The sequence below is a fragment of the Triturus cristatus genome, chromosome 1_2 (genome assembly GCF_964204655.1).
Source record: "Triturus cristatus chromosome 1_2, aTriCri1.1, whole genome shotgun sequence".
NCBI classification, from domain to species: Eukaryota; Metazoa; Chordata; class Amphibia; order Caudata; family Salamandridae; genus Triturus; species Triturus cristatus.
In genome coordinates, this window is record NC_140580.1 from 321,765,060 (window position 1) to 321,784,237 (window position 19,178).

A 19,178-nucleotide genomic window follows, 5' to 3' on the forward strand; every position below is an offset into this window, starting at 1 on the left:
TGACATAGAGAGGGTACAAGAACAGAAGGTGCTTGTCACTCTCTTACACAGTTTTGAAATGGAAACAACGATCAGATCCTTATTTCCGCTTCCCCCAGTAAATAATGTAAGCTGCTACTGGGAGAGTCCCTTACCTAAATTGGAGAAACACGGACCAGGCACATGCCGGGCTGGTAAAGTCCAAGGAATGCTCAGCTTTGGTTACACATTTGTGGAGAGGGAAGGCAGGCACTTGTTAGGCTACCTAGCGTGGAAGAACAGTCCCTGTTATTAGCAGCTTTCTCCTTGGACAGATTCTTGACTTTAGGATTATCTATCTCCTTGACAGATGCACTGAGGCTCTCTGCAGAATTTCCCTAGCCCCAGCTCAAGTCACGCATTTTTGAGCAGCAACACCCATCTAATTTTCCCTCTCCCGTTGGCCCTTTTAACTTCCTGCGAGCCCTCCCTAAGGTGAAACAGTTCATGGGTGCTCCAGCTACGAACCCAGTAGAATAATGGTCTCAGCCTTATCTGCAGATATTTGATTAATCCCCAAATCTAGGTGAAGAGGGACCAGGGGCGTACCCCTCCCTAAGCCCAAGATACCCCTAAGAAAATTATTTTCTGCTGTGCTCGGGGCACTAGTGTTGCAATGGCCTCATAGTTCTGCCCCGTATAAGGCTGACCCCTGGCTTGGGCCTTATAGCTTTCAATTGCTGGATGGACAGGGGACCAAGCTGCGTTTTTGGCAAATTTATATATAACTGCAGGTCAATGCTTCAAATTTAAAGTACTTTGGGTGATCTGCAGGTCCCAGGATCCGGTGGCGTCCAGCCTTACACCCAGATAGTCGAACTCCCGGACTCTTTCCAAGATTTCATGGCCCACCTTAATAACCCCACTTTCTCTGCCTCTATTGGAATAAATCATATATTTGGTCAAGGGCATGTTGATTTCGAGAGCAAAATCACCACAGAACTGATTGAAGCTGTCAATTATGTTTTGTAGGCCCCTGTTAGTTTTGGACAGCAACAACGTATCATCGGCAAAGAGGAGTGCCGGTATAACAAATAGGCAATATAACTTTATAACTATATCGGAGAGGATGTAGCCTTACTGCTAAAGCGGTCAACCTCTGACCTGGGGAACCAGGTTCGAGTCTCGGCTACAACGCTCAACACCCTGTGATTCTGGGCAAATCGCTTAATCTCCCCGTGTCTAATAAAAAAAATATGAATGTGTTCATCTGTAACGAAACTGGTGCTCACGTAAAGTGCTCTGCTACATTTTTTTTTTTAATGTATATGAGAAAGAGGGTTGGGTACACACCCCTTATGCACACCCTAGTTTACAGGGAAGGCCTCAGTTAATTCTCCTTTCCCACCACATCTTACTATGGCAAAGTTCCCCTCGTGGAGCAGTTGAACCAAGTGGAGAAGATCTGGGGGGTCCCCATCCTCCAAAGCACCTCCCATAATCACCCTCTGGGCACCGGGTCAAAAGTGCCGCGAAGATCGACAAACGCCACATAAAGTGTCCACTTGGCCAGGTCCACCATCTTCCACTTTACTAAGAAAAAGCGGAAGACCCGGTCAACCGCACTGGTTTTATGCCTGAACCCTGCTTATAGTTGTGAAAGTATGTATTTTTCCTCACACCAATCCAGCAACCACTTAAAGACCTGCTTGCTAAACATTTTTTGCAGGTTGTCGATCAGGCTGATAGGGCGGTAGTTGATAGACATACTGGGATCCCCCTTTTTGACGATGGGCACAATTTCTGCCCCCTTCCACGATAGAGGGATCATTCCCTCCATCGTGATAGCATTGGAGACCAAATTGATGTAAGCGTCCCACACTCCAGGGTCTGATTCAAACACATCTGCTGGGATTTTGTCAAGACCCAGAGCTTTCCCGGGCTTGAATGAAACCACAGCCTGCTCAGTTTTCTCCATGGTGAAAACTACTGGCGGAAAAGGCTGTATCTTTGCATCATGTTGCCCACCATGCACAGAGCCAGGCTCAGGAGCGTGGGTAGTAGAATACAAACTCCCGAAATGTGCACCCCAGTTGCAGGGTAAAGTAGATGTTTCAACGGGATTGCCCAGCCTCTCATCACTTTTGCTGACCAGCGCCCAACATTTTTCTGATTGTTAGCTACAGAGGCATCCAGGAAATCAGACCAAATACATATTCCCAAACTCTTTTTGCTTCAATTAGACTAGCCTGGTAGAAGGCCCCGTTTTCCCTTATGGCCTATTTGTCCCCCCTTTTATGGATTGGAGGAGATTTGCCTTTCACTTTTTACACTGATCATTAAACCCTCCCTTTGCCTGCGATAGGTTTAGGCACCCCCTTGACTCTTTGGTGAGGAGATTCCTCCACTTAGAGAATACCATGTTGTGCTCTGCTAGTATCAGATCATTTTCCCCAAATTGGCACAAATAATATTCATGTGGGCGGCCAGGATTGAGTATAGACCCCAATTCCCTCCGGTGAGGAGCCAACTGCTTCCCATTTTACATTCCTCCTATTGTTAGTAGCTACGAGCTGCATGTGGGCATGTTTGATAGCTGCCAAACATGGGTCATTGATACTTTTAGATTTAGTGCTAAACAGTTTTGGTCGCTCTGCTCTCACTCCATCAAAATCATATCAATTAGCTTACTCCATAATCTTACATCCCGAACACTATAGTCAATTGTGCTAGTGTAGATGCCTCGTCTAAGTGTTGGTGCAAGCAGTTTGTCAGAAGGGGAACGCCTGTTACATGCCAGGATTCCATGATATAGGGTAAGGTCCACAAGCCGGAGCTCTGACTGGCCGACCAGTCCAGGGATACCTGAAATGAAATTCTCATCCCTGAATAGTCCACATGCCAGGCTATTCGGCGCAAATGTGAGCTTAAAGTCCCCTGTTATAAGCACATTGTGAGTGCTAGAGTGATTACCTAGCACACTGCCCAGTAGTTGCAGCATTTTTGATTCCCGTTTGTAAGTGCTACTCCAGTTGATAATATTAATTATCATGAGGGTATCTGTGTTGGAACAGGAAAGAATTATCCCTTAGACGTCAGGGGTATCCACGTGGAGAGGATAACGACATAAGCTATGGTGTAACGGACCGAAGCTAATAATCCACTAGAAGGGCGCCCAGTAGTAGAGTTGATTGGTGCAACTCTATAGCTTTTGTAGGCACACCTATTCACTTGATCTAGTGCCTATGTTTCCTGAAATAAACATATGTCGTGCCCGTCAACAAAAGTACCCCAGTCAAGGTCCCCTAGCTTACTCTTAATTCCCGCAATGTTCCAGCTTAGTAATAATGTCTGCTGGAATGGGGGAAGGGGATACTGCAAGGGGGTATCAATAGTGCCCATTGAGGGGAGTTCTGCTGCTTAGGCAGATAATGGCACGTAATTTATGCTTGGTGATTTCCTGGGGCACCATTGGATGGTTCTTGCTCATGGTCAAAGGGCACAGGAATTTCTCCCTCTGGAATAAGACTGTTGCTAGTACTTTTGGGGCTTAGCATTCCACTGCTACTGTGGTCTATCTGATTAATGTGGCGCCAATAAATCTCTGTTAGTGGTGAGGAGAATTCTGTTATGTTGAGATTTCTCCACTGACCAGAGCCTTCTCCCTGCAGTCTACTTTGCTGATCTGCTGGCAAAGGCTGTGGGACAAACCCTGATCTGTCCCTTAGATGGTGATTAAAAAAGCCCAATGGCAGGAGGGAGATGTTGGTTCCAACCACATTTTGGAGTTTTCATCAATTAAGGAGGTTGTAAACAATGGAAGGGTCCCAAAAAGTTTCCAATAACACAAACACCCCTATACGATTTGGGCAAGGGCCCCACTGAATCCACCCTCTTAACCATAAATATATGCCCCCCCCCCCAGGCGCCTTGGGGCTCTCACGGGTGAGTAGTGCGATTCACAATTCCCTGATTGATTAATTGACAGGGTAGAGTGGCACAGAGTAGAGTGGGGCTGAGTAGAGTGGCGAAGAGTAGAGTTGCACAGAGTGGGGTGACAGAATTCAGATGCATAGAGTTACGTGCTGCAGAGTAGAGGGGCGTAGAGTAGAATGGCGTAGACTGGATTGGTGTAGAGTGCAGTGGGGTAGAGTAGTGTAGAGTTAAGTGAAAGAGTGCAGTGGTGCAAAGTAGATTGGCATAGAGTGCATTGGTTTTGAGTTAAGTGGTGTAGAGAGCAATGGCGTAGAGTGCAGCAGCATTGAATAGAGTGGCATAGTGTGGAGTGGCATAGATTAGATTGTTTAGGAGTAGAGTGCAGTGGTGCAAAGTAGATTAGTGTGGCTTAGAGTGGATTGGTGTAGAGTACAGTGGCCTAGAGTGGAGTGATGCAGGGTAGAGTGCAGTGGCATAGAGTGGAGTGATGCAGGGTAGAGTGGCGTAGAGTGAAATGGCGTAGAGTGCTGTGGTGTAGTGTGCAGTAGCACAGAGTGCAGTGTTGCAGAGTATACTGTCGTAGAGTGCAGAGGTGTCTAGTAGAGTGAAGTGCAATGGCTTAGACTGCAGAGGCACAGAGTAGAGGGGCATAGAGTGCAGCGGCGTAGAGTGCAGCGGCGTAGAGTGCAGCGGCGTAGAGTGCAGCGGCGTAGAGTGCAGCGGTGTAGAGTGCAGTGGCATACAGTGGAGCAGAGTTCAGTGGTGTAGAGAGCAGTGACGCAGAGAACAGTGGTACAGAGTAGAACAGAGTGGTGTAGAGTGCAGTGACATAGAGCACAATGGTGTAGAGTGATGTAGCATCAAGTCGCGTACAGTAGAATGTTGTAGATTATAGTGGCACAGAGTGCAGTGGTGCAAAGTAGTTGGCATAGCTGCAGTGTCATAGGGTGCCTTGGTTTTGAGTAAGTGGTGTAGAGTGCATTGGTGTAGGGTGCAGTGGTTTAGAGTAGAGTACAGTGTCATAGAGTGCAATGGCATAGAGGGCAGTGGCGTAGAGGGCAGTGGTGTAGAGTGCATTGGCCTAGAGTAGATTGTTTCGGAATGGAGTGAAGTTGGTTGGTTCCTGGTAGAGTATTGTGGTGTAGGGTAGATGCAGTGGCATAGAGCGGTGGCATATAGTGCAGTGGTATAGAGCAGAGTGGCATAGATTGGCATAGCACTGATTACAGTTGCGCTGAGTGGAGTAGAGTGGTGTAAAGAACAGTGGCATAGAGTGCAGTGGCGTAAAGTAGATTGTTTCAGAGAAGAGTGAAGTAGCGTTGAGTGGGGTGGTGCAGGATGGAGTGGAGTGCTACAGAGCAGTGACATGCAGTGGTGTATAGTAAAGTGGGGTAGAGTGCACTGACAAAGTAGAGTAGTGCAGTGTAGAGTATAGAGGTTTAGAGGGCAGTGGCGTAGAGTGAAGTGACAAAGTGCAGTGATGCACAGTAGATTAGAGTGGCATAAAGTGTAGTTGCATAGAGTGCATTGGTGTAGAGTGTAATAGAGTGGTGTAAAGTGATGCAGAGTAGAGCGCAGTACCATAGAGTAAAGTGGCGCAGAGTAGAGTGGCATAGAGTTCAATGGCAGAGAATGCATTGCTGTAGAGTAGAGTGGCATAGTGTATTGCTGTAGAGTGCAGTGGCATAGAGTGTTGTAGAGTAATGTGATGTAGCATGCAATGGTGTAGAGTGGCGTGGGGTAGAATATAGTGGCGCACAGTGCAGTGGTGCAGAGTAGATGGCATAGAGTCTGTTTTGCGTAGTGTCTATTAGTTTGAGTAAAATGGTGCACAGTGCATTGGTGCAGAGTGCAGTGTTATAGAGTGCAGTGGTAAAGAATAGAGTGGCCTAGTGAGGAGTTGTGCGGAGTAGAGTGGCGTAGACTGCAGTAGCATGGAGTAGATTGTTTCACAGTAGAGTGAAGTGCCACTGAATGCAGTGGTATAGAGTAGAGAGTCACAGAGTGCAGTGGTGAAGAGTAGATTAGAGTGCAGTGCTGTAGAGTGGAGTGATTGAGAGTAGAGTGGTCAAAGTTCAGTGATGTGGAGTGCAGGGTGTATTGGTTCTGAGTAAAGTGGTGTAGAGTGCAGTTGCATAGAGAGCAGTGTAATAGAGTGCAGTGGCGTGGTGTGAAGTGGTGTAGAGTGGAGTATTGTAGAGTAGAATAGAGTGTGTAGACTGCAGTGGCATAGAGTAGATTATTTCAGAGTAGAGTGAAGTGGCGTGGAGTAGAGTGCTGGAGAGTGCAGAGTAGCTTAGAGTGGATTGGCGACGAATGCAGTGGCGTAGAGTGGAGCAATGACGAGTACATTGGCCAAGAGTAGAGTGGCGCAGAGTAGATTGATGCAGACCGCAGCGTGCAGAGAAGATTGGCATAGAGTATGTTGCTTTTGAGTAAAGTGGTGTAGAGTGCATTCGCATAGAGAATAGTGGTGTAGAGTGGTGCAGGGTAGAGTGGATTGGCACTGAGTGCAGTGGCCCCGAGTGCAGGGGTGTAGAGTAGATTGTTTCAGAGCAGACTGCAGAATAGATTAGAGTGGCGTAGAGGAGATTGGCATAGAGTGCACTGGCGTACAGTAGAGTGGTACAGAGTAGAGCGCATTGGCCTGTTTTCTGTCATAGGCACTAGACCTACCCACACAAGTGCGGTACCATTTTATCGGAAGACTTGTGAGAGCATAGAATAGTGGAACATCTGTTATTACTAATTTGATTTTGCTGCATTTGTGCTTTCAATTATAGGCCAGTGTATAAGAAAGAAGGTATTTTGAAAAATGCCCTCTAAATCATATTCTAGTACGGATACCCACAAATTCAGAGGTGTGCAAATAAACACTGCTCCTAAACTCCATATCCTGTGCCCATTTTAGAAATACATAGGTTTCCTCGATACCCATTTGTCGCAAAGTGCAAGCCCATGACTTAGGGAGGGAGGACGATACGGACCTGTTCCCCACTTATCTCTCTCCTCTCCTCTATTTCCAGTCTGCCTTTGATTTCAGTGTCCAAAACCTGTGCTATACCTTTAACAACGTGGATGTCGGGGACTCATCACCGGCCCATGTGACCTGGTCACATGCCCCAATGGACAGGGAGATTGTGACAGTGGAAGAACTGAAAACAAGACAACCCCGGGATGAGGACACTGAAGAGCCCAGCTGTACGAGCGGACCGGGACCGGAGTTTACAAGCTGTCTCCTGACAGAAGCCTCGGAGGAAGAAACCCTTCTGCCACACAGAGGAGCCCCGGATTTACCGAAGAGTGACTCCGCCAGCGAAAAGAGGGAGCCGGACCCACTTCGGCACTATGCCCACGCCAGCCACGTTCCTGGAGGAGGTTGGCTGCAGGAGGTACGTGATCGCATCCGTGCCATTTGTGGGAAGGGTACCCAAGGTGGGAAGCCACCACCGGGATGTAAAAGGAGGGCATTAAAAAACCGAGGCATGGTTTGTGTTAAAAAGCTGTGCGTGTAAGTAAAGCGCGAGCCGAGCCGCTTGTGCGCCACTGGTGGAGGAGCTCGGTGTTACTCCCTACACAACCTTCCCTATTTATGTTAGGACCCGATTGTGCCCCAAACGTTGTCACAAATGGCCTTTTTGTCCTACTCCTTTTCAATATTTCTTTATTTCAAAAGTTATTTCCTTTTGGAAAACCTTGAGGGATCTACACATATAATCCTTTGCTGAAATTGGAATTTTGTCTACTTTTCAGAAATCTATAGCTTTCCTGGATCAGCCATGGGTTTCACATGGTCTCCGCCACAAACTGGAAGTGGGTTTAGAGCACAAAAATTTGGAAAAATGGGCTACCTCATTGAAAAATGCCAAAACTGCGGTACAAAATTTGCGTTTTTGATTCAGATCTGCATGTTCCCGAAAGCTGGGAAGATGGTGACTTTAGCACAGCAAACCATTTATTGAGGCCATATTTAGGACAAAGAACAGACACTTGTATCCAGAGCACTTTTTTCCTATTTTTCTACAACTCAGGACCTCATTTATGAAAAGTGTTGCATCGCTGCGGTAAAACAGCGATGCAATACGTTTCAGTGAGCCGTCCTTCCGACACCATGGATGCACCATATTTACTGTACGGTGCTCCATGTCGCAAGGATTGACAGATACATCAGGAATCTTGACGTATCTGTCGGCGCAAAAATGGCCCATTGCTGGAGTGTGTCTGGAAACACGCAACTCCAGCAATGTGTCATTTCACATGTGAAATGGCCTGCGTCACTCCTTACGCCTGCTCAAGCATTTGATACAATGAGACCGTAGAAGAGTTGCAGTAAAATCTCATAGATTTCACTGCAATACTTCTACAAGCCTTTTCTGCACCAGAACGCCCACCCTGCATACATTGTACCTGTCGCAGGTATAATGTAGTGCAGGGGTTTACAAAGTGATGCATCTGCCTAGATGCGTCACTTTGTAAATATGGAGCAGTGTGGCGCATTGTTTACGCCGCTGCAGTGGCACAAAAAGTGACGCAACTACGGCGTAAGAGCCTCATAAATAAGGCCCTCAAAATGTTGCTATATTTTGACTATTTTTTCGGTCACCTCCAGGAGAATCCACAAACCCTGGGTACCTTTAGAATCCACAGGGTATTGAAAAAAGCATTGGCATAGCCAATAGGTCTCGCTTTTGGGACCTTATAAGTATTTGGTTATGCAGCACAATATCCTTGGTGCAACAACATCAACTGTTGCATGACTAATGTTTATTGTATTGTTGTGTTTTCTACCTTTTACCATTTTTTAACTGATAAACGTGTTTATAGATTGCTTCTAAGTTAAATCTGTCTGTGCTACAGCTACCAACGGTTGAGCTCAGGTGAAATTAATGAGACGAAACTGGACCTTGGAAGGAATAGTGTCATTCTTACTTGAAGAGGAATGCCATCCACTCCAACTAATAATACACTTTCTCACACTGTGTTAGAGGGATGCACTGTTTTTTTCATTGGTAACCTCCTTCAGTATGTGGATGTCAATATTTGTATGTGCACAGTGTCTGTGTACTATGCACAGGTGCAACTTTTGGGCGCTGCACCAAGTACCGCGAAAAAAAAATAGCGATGGATTAATTTAACAAGGTAGATATGCATAACCTCATTTACAAAATAATCCATATGGGCAAGTGCATCTTGCACTGTCAAAATATGTCATAGCTGATCGATATTTATGAATTGACAAAAATCTGCATCTGCAGAACCGCAACAATATGGAAAATTCACAAACATTCCAATGTTGTCCGCATTTGTGTTACCAAGGGAGTGTCATTGGACTGGACAATGCAATGGATTCTCCACCAAAATGTTACCCTTGTGGGTGTTCATAAGCATTGAACCTACCCCATTTATTGCACTTTAAAAAATACGTGTATGCGATGTAGTAATTATGTTAACGTTTATGTAACACGTCCAGTTTCGAAGGGTTTAGTGGGAAGTAAGACCAAAGTTAGATCTTTTCAGACATGGGTATTAAAATCAGTCTGGCACATGTGGTGTAAGTGGTGCTGGAGACATAGGTTGCCGAACAGGTTAACGTATTGGTACAGATTCCTAGACTCAGAATAGAATCTGCTTTAACAACATTTCAAATGGTGTGGGATAGACGTTGTATTGTTTTTCAAGCTCGAGCCAACTTGCAGAAATGTTGTTCAAACAATGCCCATCAACTTAATGCCTTGGGGTGTTCCTTACCTCCTTATGGGAATGCCGTCTGCATCAACAAGAAATTTTTCGAAGTTCCAGCGCACATCACTCACTTTCAAAGGGGACCAGTGCAGCCTGTCTGTATCACCAATGATGGGGTTCACAAACGGGCAGGATTCCTAGGAAGAAACAAGAAATACAAGCCAACGTTTTACGTACTTTTTCTAATTAAATAGGAAAATCGTGATTGATATGGTTGCTTCAACACCTCATTGATAGTTTAGGTTAAAACTGGGTTTTTTTTAGGGTTTTCTGGACCTGTTAAATCTCTAGGGAGATTAAAGAGATTATTAATCCCTTAGAATTCAAACAACCTTGAATAAATTAGCAAAATGATGGGATGATTCAAGCTTCACCAAACACTTTGTTGGTGGATTTCAATGTGGTTGGACTTCTAGATCTGCCATCCTACCTCTAGGTAAATGACTTGTTTTTCTTACAGACACTGCTGAAAAAAACAGACTAAGGAATCAAGCCATCACTGAAAGCCGTAATTTACGCGACCCCCAGCACAACATCACTAGGCCTGGGCAAAAATTTCGTTCCGTTCGCGGAAATTGCGATAATTTGACATTTTTGCGTTCCGCGGAGAGCGCGAAAATGTCAAAAATTCCGGTTTCCGCAGCTTGGCGATAATTTGTTTCTTGCTCGCGCTGTAAAATAATACATTCTCGCGCGCGCGCGATCGCCTTACCTGAATCCCTGCGTTCGCCGACAAGTTTTCTTGATCCGGTCGCGTTCTCCATGAGATGTTGTATTGTTTTTAGCCATTTGCGCTGTCTCGCGACAGTTCGCGCCCGCAGTGACGTCATGCGTCGCGCGATCACGTCTTTCTTCTCGCGATCATGCACCGCGAGAACAACTCAAATCAAGATGGCCGCGCCCGCAAGCAACCACATGGGTAAGTTGGCGACCCGCAACCATGCAGAAAATCTCGCGAACATGCCGGAAAAAAACTTCCGCATCTTCGCGATATTTCTGCTTGTTTGCGATAATTTTAAACATTCTCGCGATAATTTGCGAAGGTTAATTCCGCAAATTCCGCCCACCCCTAAACATCACCTAGTGAAAGAATGATTATTTCTGTCATCCCTGTCCTTTATCCTCTGTGGGATTAAACCCCTATGAATGTTTGCTTTTACAATAATGCCTCTCTCAGCTCTTGTGTTCTTGTGTTGTATTTGAAACCATAGTGGGTGGCTGGTTTTGAGAGGTGGGCATTGTTTGTTAGCAATTGTACGGAGCATTATTGAATTCATTGTGATTTACTTTGAACAAACAATAGTAGTTGATGCAGCAAGATATACCCTGCCACCGTGCCTGTATGTGTCAGCTCAAATGTGAATATCTACAAGGTATATCTTTGTATGTAATGTGAACTAACTTATTCAGGGTGGTTTGAACTCTTAAATGTTTTTGGTACATCACGCCTTTCACGTTCTCTAAATTAACATTCAAAGGCAACAGTAATTCTTTTTGTTTTTAATTAAAGTATATTATGTGACTGTGAAAGACTAGTTCTATATATTTAACAAAATGTTCAAAATGTTCTTTCGTGACGCTACAACTGACGTTAATAGCCTGCAATAACCCACGAGTATTACAGATGTCAGAGGGCATTCTACCAGAACTGTACATTGATTCAGAATTTAGTGTTAATGATTTTCTGGCAAAAAACATCAGAATATGATTAAATCCATATTTACACATGTGTGGTAATAACAAATTCCCTTCAGCTTTAAATTTTGTTCAATTAATTTTCTTTGAAAATGCACATTCATTAGCAGATAATGATACTCATAAGCCTCTGCTTTGCTAGGTCTGGCAGACTGCTTTAGTGACTACGTGCAACACATATAGTATATGACCCCCCAGTGCTGGTAGTGTTTGGGTCATTTTTAGGTCTGCCCTTTGACAGCGCAGTCACCCTATTGCTTACAATTCTTAGAGTCAGGGCCAGACTGGCCGTAGCGGGTACCGGGTGTTTCCCTGGTGGGTCACCAAGGTGGGGGCCGGTTTTGGACCCCTGGGGGTTGTTTTTGTTACCGGCGGCCGGTTTTGCGGCATAGCTGCAATATTAGCCCCCTCAACACCCCCCCAAACCCCTCCCCACCCGTCCAACCCACCCACCCACCCCGCGGCCGGTCCGACTCTATTGCCAGGGCTGGTTTGCGTTCCCAGTCTGGCCCTGCTTAGGGTGATCTTTAGGTCTGTCTCTCTATCAACCATTTGCTTTCTTTAACCAGCATTTCAGGGATTGACTTGAGACTTTGTCAATTACATCTTGGCTCGGGCGGTCCCAGTGGAGTATTCGCCTATCACCTATTACTATAGGCCATGTGACTGTATCCTTCCGCTTTCACTCCACAGCTTGCATGTAACAGCATGAGGGACCACATTGCATCTACAGCTCTTTCTGTCGATTCCTGCTGTTGTTAATGTGCTTACCTACATGCGTTAGCACATTTAACTCAGACATATGGCCTTTTCCTATGCTTGTTCACATTGTTCAGTCATTGGTTGATTTTAACCATCATTCCTGCCGTGCAGCGTTCTGCATTGCAATAGGACAAATGGTCATTTCACCCCTGCAGTTCTGAGATAGGTTCACACAGAGAGGGGCGGGCTACGGTTTCCTATGACTTTTGCAGCTGTTTGCTTCATAACATGTCCCGCATACGAGGAAGCAGTTTTAAGGAATAGTGCACGTTTAATGTGGAGTTCTTGCCAGGTGTGCAGCTTAGTAAATTCACTGCAACCTTTTACCGGGAGTCTCTGGATGTTAAGCAGCGATATATTCACATAGTACACTGGTACAATGGGTTTCACTTACACAAGCTAACATGTTTCATAACTTGTTTACTTTGACACAAGATTTGTGCAGCTTGTTTTCAGGGTGCATTTGAGACCAGAGCTGCAGAGATCAGCGTGGCTCGATGAGGAAGGGAGCTGAAAGCAGGCACTAGTCCCTTAACTCACTAGACCCGATGACATATTTTATAATGTAGACGCGTTTCTTGCGACTGTACTCACTTAAAAAACCTACACCAGTCTACCAGTAGGTAGATCCCAGAATAGGGTACAGCCTCTTTGAAAGGTCACACATTGCCTATAAATGCACGTTGTTGCAGGACCAACTCTAACCACTTGAAGTTTACAACTCTGTGACCAAACTCTCTGGGTTTATTCTCATCTCGCTGCCATTAAAGGAATGTCCGAGACTAACTATACAACAATTCATCCATTTAAACAACTTTGATGATCATTTATAAGGCAGTTTATCTGGGTCCTCCAAGTACCATGGAGCACATATGAGTCTGTTCAAAAGCAGGAGGGGTGAAACTGGATAGTAAGCTCTCCATGAGTGCCCAGGTTCAATCAGTAGTGGGCACATGCGTTGGCTTGCTTAAGATGATGCGAAACTTTCTACCACTGCTCTCCCAGTCCCATAGAAAGATAGTCGTCCAAGCCTTGATACTTTCCCGTCTTGACTATGTAAATGTTCTGTATCTGGGTCTCCCCGAATATCTTCTTAATCGTCTCCAGGTGGCCCAGAATGCCGCTGCTCGAGCGATTCTTTTAGCTGATCGGTGCACCCACATGACCCCTCTCTTGAGAACACTCCACTGGCTACCAGTACGTAAGAGGGTACTCTTTAAAGCACTGGTACTGGCCTTCAAGGCCTTTCACAACATCGGCGCTCCTTATTTAAGGGCGCGTTGCCAACAGTACGCACCTTCACGCATGCTACGGTCCTCATCCTCCCGGCTGCTCCACACTCCCAGGTTCTACCGCACCCGACGGGGAGGCCGTACCTTTCAGGTACTGGTGTCCGCACTAGGGAATAACCTTCCTTTTGAGCTGCGCCAGGAAAATGATCTTTTGTGCTTTCGCCATAAACTAAAAACACTGTTGTTCCTATGATCTGTGCCTGCGGTATGTGATTGCTGAGGGCTTTTGTTACGGGTTTATATGATTAGTGCTGGGACACTCTTGGGAGTAGCCGCACGCTCAACAAATACCTAGTGACATAACATAACAGGTGTGAGTCACACTTGTCCAGCTGTTAGTAATTCAAAGAGAAAAGAAATCTGAGACCTCTTTCCTCCATTCTATATCCGGAATATCTATAAGCTGATCCTCTAACACAGGCGCCTATTACTCTTCATATAGAAGCTGAAAAACGTGTGTTTTTCTGTTTCTGCTCTAAGACTAGTTCATGTGCTTGGATTGGGTTGATCTTGTGTTACATACATTCTTGCTCACTTTCTCCCGTACCTGCTGTAACATATCATTGGTTTTATTGTCCCTGTCTTTCAGGTTGTAGGAAATAATCGACTGTAGCATAAACGCAAACAAGGTAGTTATTTTGCTTCAGGTTGGGTATAGCCTCTGAATGGCAGAAGTATCCGACATCACAGTTCGGAAAATACAATTCATCTTGGTCTAATATAACGAATGCAGCCAATAGAATGGCACCATCTGGATACAGGCGGACTCAGGATGCACTGGACAAGGTATGCACCACTGGAGTCATTACCTTGTGACGTGGAGAGTGGGCCCTGACAGTGACATACATCTGCAAATGTGTGGCCTACGGTTGGACCTAGATTGTGCAAATTGTTCAATGAACTCAAGTTGCTTTCTGCGTTAAAGAGAAAATATTTTTTTTAACACAGCCCTAAACTCAACAGTTCACGGCCCTGCTGACAGAAATATTAATACCTATCCAGATTGGGAGCCAAACGACCGGATAAAAGAGGAAGGGCTTGTGAAGGAATACTACTGAATTTCCATACATCTTCTATTGCATTTCCTCAGAGTTTATGGTTTCTTGACTTACTACTTGACTAGGGCACATGGAGAGACTCTAACTGATGAGATGAGTCTACTCAGCCATTTCCCAATGGCCCTGGCCTGACAGGAGTCCGGGTTCTTTCACCTCATTCTAGCATTCGGAGGAGGCTTCCCAGAATCTGGTATGACTTGCATGATACGTAGAAGTCTGCATTATCGGGTCTTTTGAGAATTGTGGAGAAGGTATTAGTGTACAAATGAGTACCCTAAGGGATCTAGCCTCTCCTTAATAGCAGGCACAGTCCACATAGCCAGAGTAAAAAGGCACATTATGGAGAGGGGTACACAATGCGGAATGCATGTGACTCTTAAGGCCTCATTGATTATGAGTGCCCTAAACATATCCCCCTGTTCTTTTGACCTTTTAGAGTTCCCAACTCCAGGATTCTGGTAATTCTGGTGGTGCAGAGTCACTGGAGGTAACACATGGAACCCTGAGGTTCCAAATTCGGTATTACAAAACAAATTTGAAATGTAATGGCGGATTCCATTGGTAGTTCCTCCTTCTCACCCGGTGTTTCATGACAGGATTGCGGATGCTTTTATCACCAGCTGTCTGCAGGTGAAACTTGAAGATTCAGTCTCCTGGTAGTACCAGTATCTACTGATCTTGTGCTATATCTATGTACTAACTTTCAGCTCTTTGGCAACTAGCCCTTTATTTTTTATCTATGCCAGGCTTTGTGACAGCATAAGGCCCAGGCCTATATTTCCTTGAAGCCTTAACTTTTGGCCTTTCCCGTGAATGATTTTCAGCTTCCTGGTAAATATTCAGGACTTGACTCGCATTCTAGATCCATGCCTGGTTTTGTTGCATCCAATTTGCTTTCCTGCCAAAGACTGCAGTTCCAGGAATTCACTGTTCACAGCTTCCTCTGCAACCCAGCAAGCGAAGGATGGGTGGTGGAATAGGCACACGCTATGGCCTAGCAGGTGCTAGCCTGATCACACCTAAACTCGTTTTAAGCTGGTGTTTGCTTCTGTCCAGCAGTGTTCATTGTTGTGGTATATTCTTGGTTCTTTAACTACTACTGTCCTGTTATGCTCTACTGTTTCTTGAACTAGCACTTTCCTGCAGTGTTTCTTAGTTTCCTGAAATAGCATACATTCAGTTCTATCTGATTTCCTCAACTCCCACAACTTCTGTTGCTACGCTTTTCAGGGTCCTTGCTTCCTTTCCATTTTTGTTAGTTCCTAGTGTGCTGCCTACTGTTGTGTTTCCAAGTCTCGGAAGGGGATGTTTTCTAGCTTTTTGTGAGGGATATCTTTGTTATTCCTTCTCTCCTGTAAAGCACTTTACTTCTCCAGTTCCTTGTCATGGGTCTCGCTTAAGTTTCCCACCCTTGCTGATATCGCTAAGATTCATGGGCACAGCTAGGAACGCGAGAGGTGTTTCTTATCCACTGGTTGCATTGTCTTTGTTATCTTTTATAACCTCATCAAAGTTATCAGCTTCATAGATTCAGCCCTTGTATATTGTCCTTCATGTGGATGATTTGGAGACAGTATCTCTAACAGTAACAGCAACTGTGAGTGAGGAATTTATTGAGTTTCAATTTATGTGTGTGGAGCTCTCAAAGGTTTTGCCCCTCTTCCCCTTTAGTAATAATGTTGCATGCTCTGGGTGTTATTCTGAACGCTACATTACCTCTTGAGTGCCTGTTCTTTATGAGGTTTTGCTTTATTGTTACATTGTGCGGGGCTTTCCAATAGAAACCCACTTCCACTCTGACTCCATGTGTGATCTTTGGTAGTTGTCTTGCTAATATTCTCTTCTTTTATCAACAGACCTGATACAGGAACCATAGATCTGGGATTGAGGCAGGGAGGTAAGGTCACGAAAAACAGACCCCCCTTCCAACTAAACTTCACTTACACAGGTGTTTTGGTAGGTAGGTTCAGAGCTCTGTCCAAGCATAACCAGTACATGCCACTCTCTTCGGTGATACAAAGTCTCAGTAAATGTTAGATGATGCAAAATTGAAGAATAACACAGGAAACGTGAATTGTGGATGACAGCAAGACATACACGGCTTTCCCTTTAGTTATGGGCAAACCTCTTTTTAAATTCACAGGGCTGATGATAGTTAACCCCTTCAGCGCGACTCGGATTACCGCGCCGTGCTGAAGGTTCGTTGCGTGGGCGGGGCCGTGACGGAGCGGTTCCGTCATACGCACAGCGCGACCGATGCGCATGACAGAACCGCTCCGTCATGCGCATCGAAAGGGTTAAACTTTCTCTTTCCTGTTCCGGGAAGTGTTTGTGAGTCTAAACTAAAGTTCTTTGATTTTTGCAGGACAGCGTCTTGAAGTCTATTAGATATTAAGCATTTTGCCAGGGAGCTAACAGTTAGAAGCAACACAAACAAACATGACAGGCTCCTACTTGAGGTTGTGAACTAAAGGAGGTTGAGGTTTTATCCAGTGAATGGGCTGTGTTCTATATCACCGGTAGAACAGAGAGAACTCCAGGATAGGATTGGGGTTGGGAGATTGATTTATGTGCAAAAAAGGTTCAACCAAGTCTTTAGAACAATCCTGGCTCTCCTTAGTTGAGTCTGGCAAGTTCACAAGGAGTGTTAAGCATCCAGGGCTGGCACTTTAGCTGTCCTACTGCACTTTGTGATATATTCATTCATGAAACTTTATTTCAGCTATTACGGCCATAAAAGTACATACCATATACACAGCCACTTAAAATTAATATCAAGAAAGAATACGATGTCGTAGGAACCAGTTATTAAAAAATAGTACAAGCATAGATAGCAGTAATAATCACTCATTGGGAAACAGGGGAATAAAATGATAATCATCACTATGGGAAATATAATCAGTGCAACCCAATCATTAAAAATATAAATTAAACTAAAAAAGTTAAAAGGAAATTCACAGCCTATGTTTTTATATAAAACCTAAGTCACAGTAGCAGCCAATTAAAAGCAGGTCTTAATAGATCTTGTATCAGTTGTCTGATAAAGCACCTACGCTTACAGGCTAGGTTTTTGCCAAAACTAGGGTCACAATAGTTGTCAAGTGGGAGCGGGTATTACTAATTCTCACATCGATTTTTCAATAGATACCTTCGCTTACACCACATTGCAAAAAGAAACTTAGAAATTGCAACAACAAAAACCGGGTTAGTATCAGATTTTAAAACCCTGTAGGATTCCTTATATTTTCTAATACCTAGGTTCCTACACAGTTGAGTAACCCACTTTAACCTTGGCCACTTATATGCCAAGCAGAAGAACAACACATGAATTACAGTTTCCTCCTCTACTAGGCACCCCGGGCAAAGGTGGGTGGTAGCGCCTGGCCATTTGTTGGTAAGTGCATGGAGCGGCAGCGTCCCATATCTAAATTGCAAAAACAGTTTTTTTGCTGTTGGCGGTTGAATAAAATCCAACACCTGCTCCAATATATATTGCTGTTTTATGTCCAGGAACCCATAGGTTAAACTAGAAGAGTTAGTGATCTGTAAAATACGTGACAATTTATACTCCTTCAGTACACAAACCAAGGATTTTTTTGAAATGGCTGAGCATGACTTCTCCGATGCCGACCATAGGTCTTCCCTTCCTATCGCATGGGATGAGTCTCTGATAAAGGTAAACCACGGGATACTACCCGCCCCCAGAGTGGACATTACAGCATTTAATTCCTCTCTATAATGTCCTAGCTCTGGCGTACTCCACAGCCATCGCCAATAAAGCAGTGGGCGTGAAGCAATTAGGTCTGCAATGGGAAGGATGCCCAAATCCATCCTTAGTGGTGTTAAAGGAGTACTTTTGGGCAAACACAGGATTTGGCTCATAAAATTATTTTCTGTTATAGTGAGGGCATTAACTAATCTATGTCCCCAAAGTTCTGCCCCATACATAGTTGCCCCCCTAGCTTGAACCTTGTAGATTTCTACAGGCGGGCTTATAACCTTTAGGGCACATCTCTTATAAACCTTTAGAATCCCCCCCGACTGCCTGAATTTGCTTTAAATTAGCTTTATTGATTTGGGGTCCCCACCCCATTTTGTCATTTAGTGTGAGGCCCAAATAATCGAAGATAGGAACCCTTTCTAAAGGTCCATCATCCATTCTTGGGTGCGGACAGTTTATGGAGTCAGCGTGGAAGACCATATATTTTGTTTTCTTAATATTTACTACCAAATTCCTCCTTTTACAAAATCGACTAAATTCCTCTAATACACGCTGTGATATATGGAGACAATGAGCTATGCATGGGTGAACAGGAGTCACTCATGAGTAGTGGTGGTGGAGACACAGCATGCGGGTTGCTGAGTAGCAGAGCGCAGTGCTGCACATTTGCAGTAGAAATATGTTTTTGAAACTGGCAGTGAAGGACATTTATGTACAAAGGTTATGAATACGTGCAGCCAGGTATTGCGGATGCCTGTTCTAGCAAAGTCTCCTTTCAGCCTATTGGGGGCAAATGGTTTAGTGTACATTTCATGGCAAAGTGTAATTACTCTATTGCTCAGCTAATTCTTCTTCGTGCCACAATCGGCTGAATTTCACATATGCTACAGTTACAATGCACAAAGAAGGCTGTTAAAGTCCTGCAATGACCTGTTAAAAGCGCATTCAGGCCAACTCAAGGGGATTGCTGATTGATAGCTGCCACTCAGAAGCATCCCTCCATAAAGCCTCCTG

General features: G+C 44.8%; 1 protein-coding gene across 1 annotated transcript in view; it reads right to left on the reverse strand.

The window, feature by feature from the left end:
• LOC146867251 (glutathione peroxidase 3-like) overlaps window positions 1-19,178 on the reverse strand; it is a 67,895-nt gene that overhangs the window by 796 nt on the left and 47,921 nt on the right. Inside the window, exon 5 of the mRNA XM_085614867.1 lies at window positions 9,643-9,773. Coding sequence (XP_085470993.1) covers window positions 9,643-9,773 — 131 coding nt within the window. The remainder of the gene's footprint in view (window positions 1-9,642; window positions 9,774-19,178) is intronic.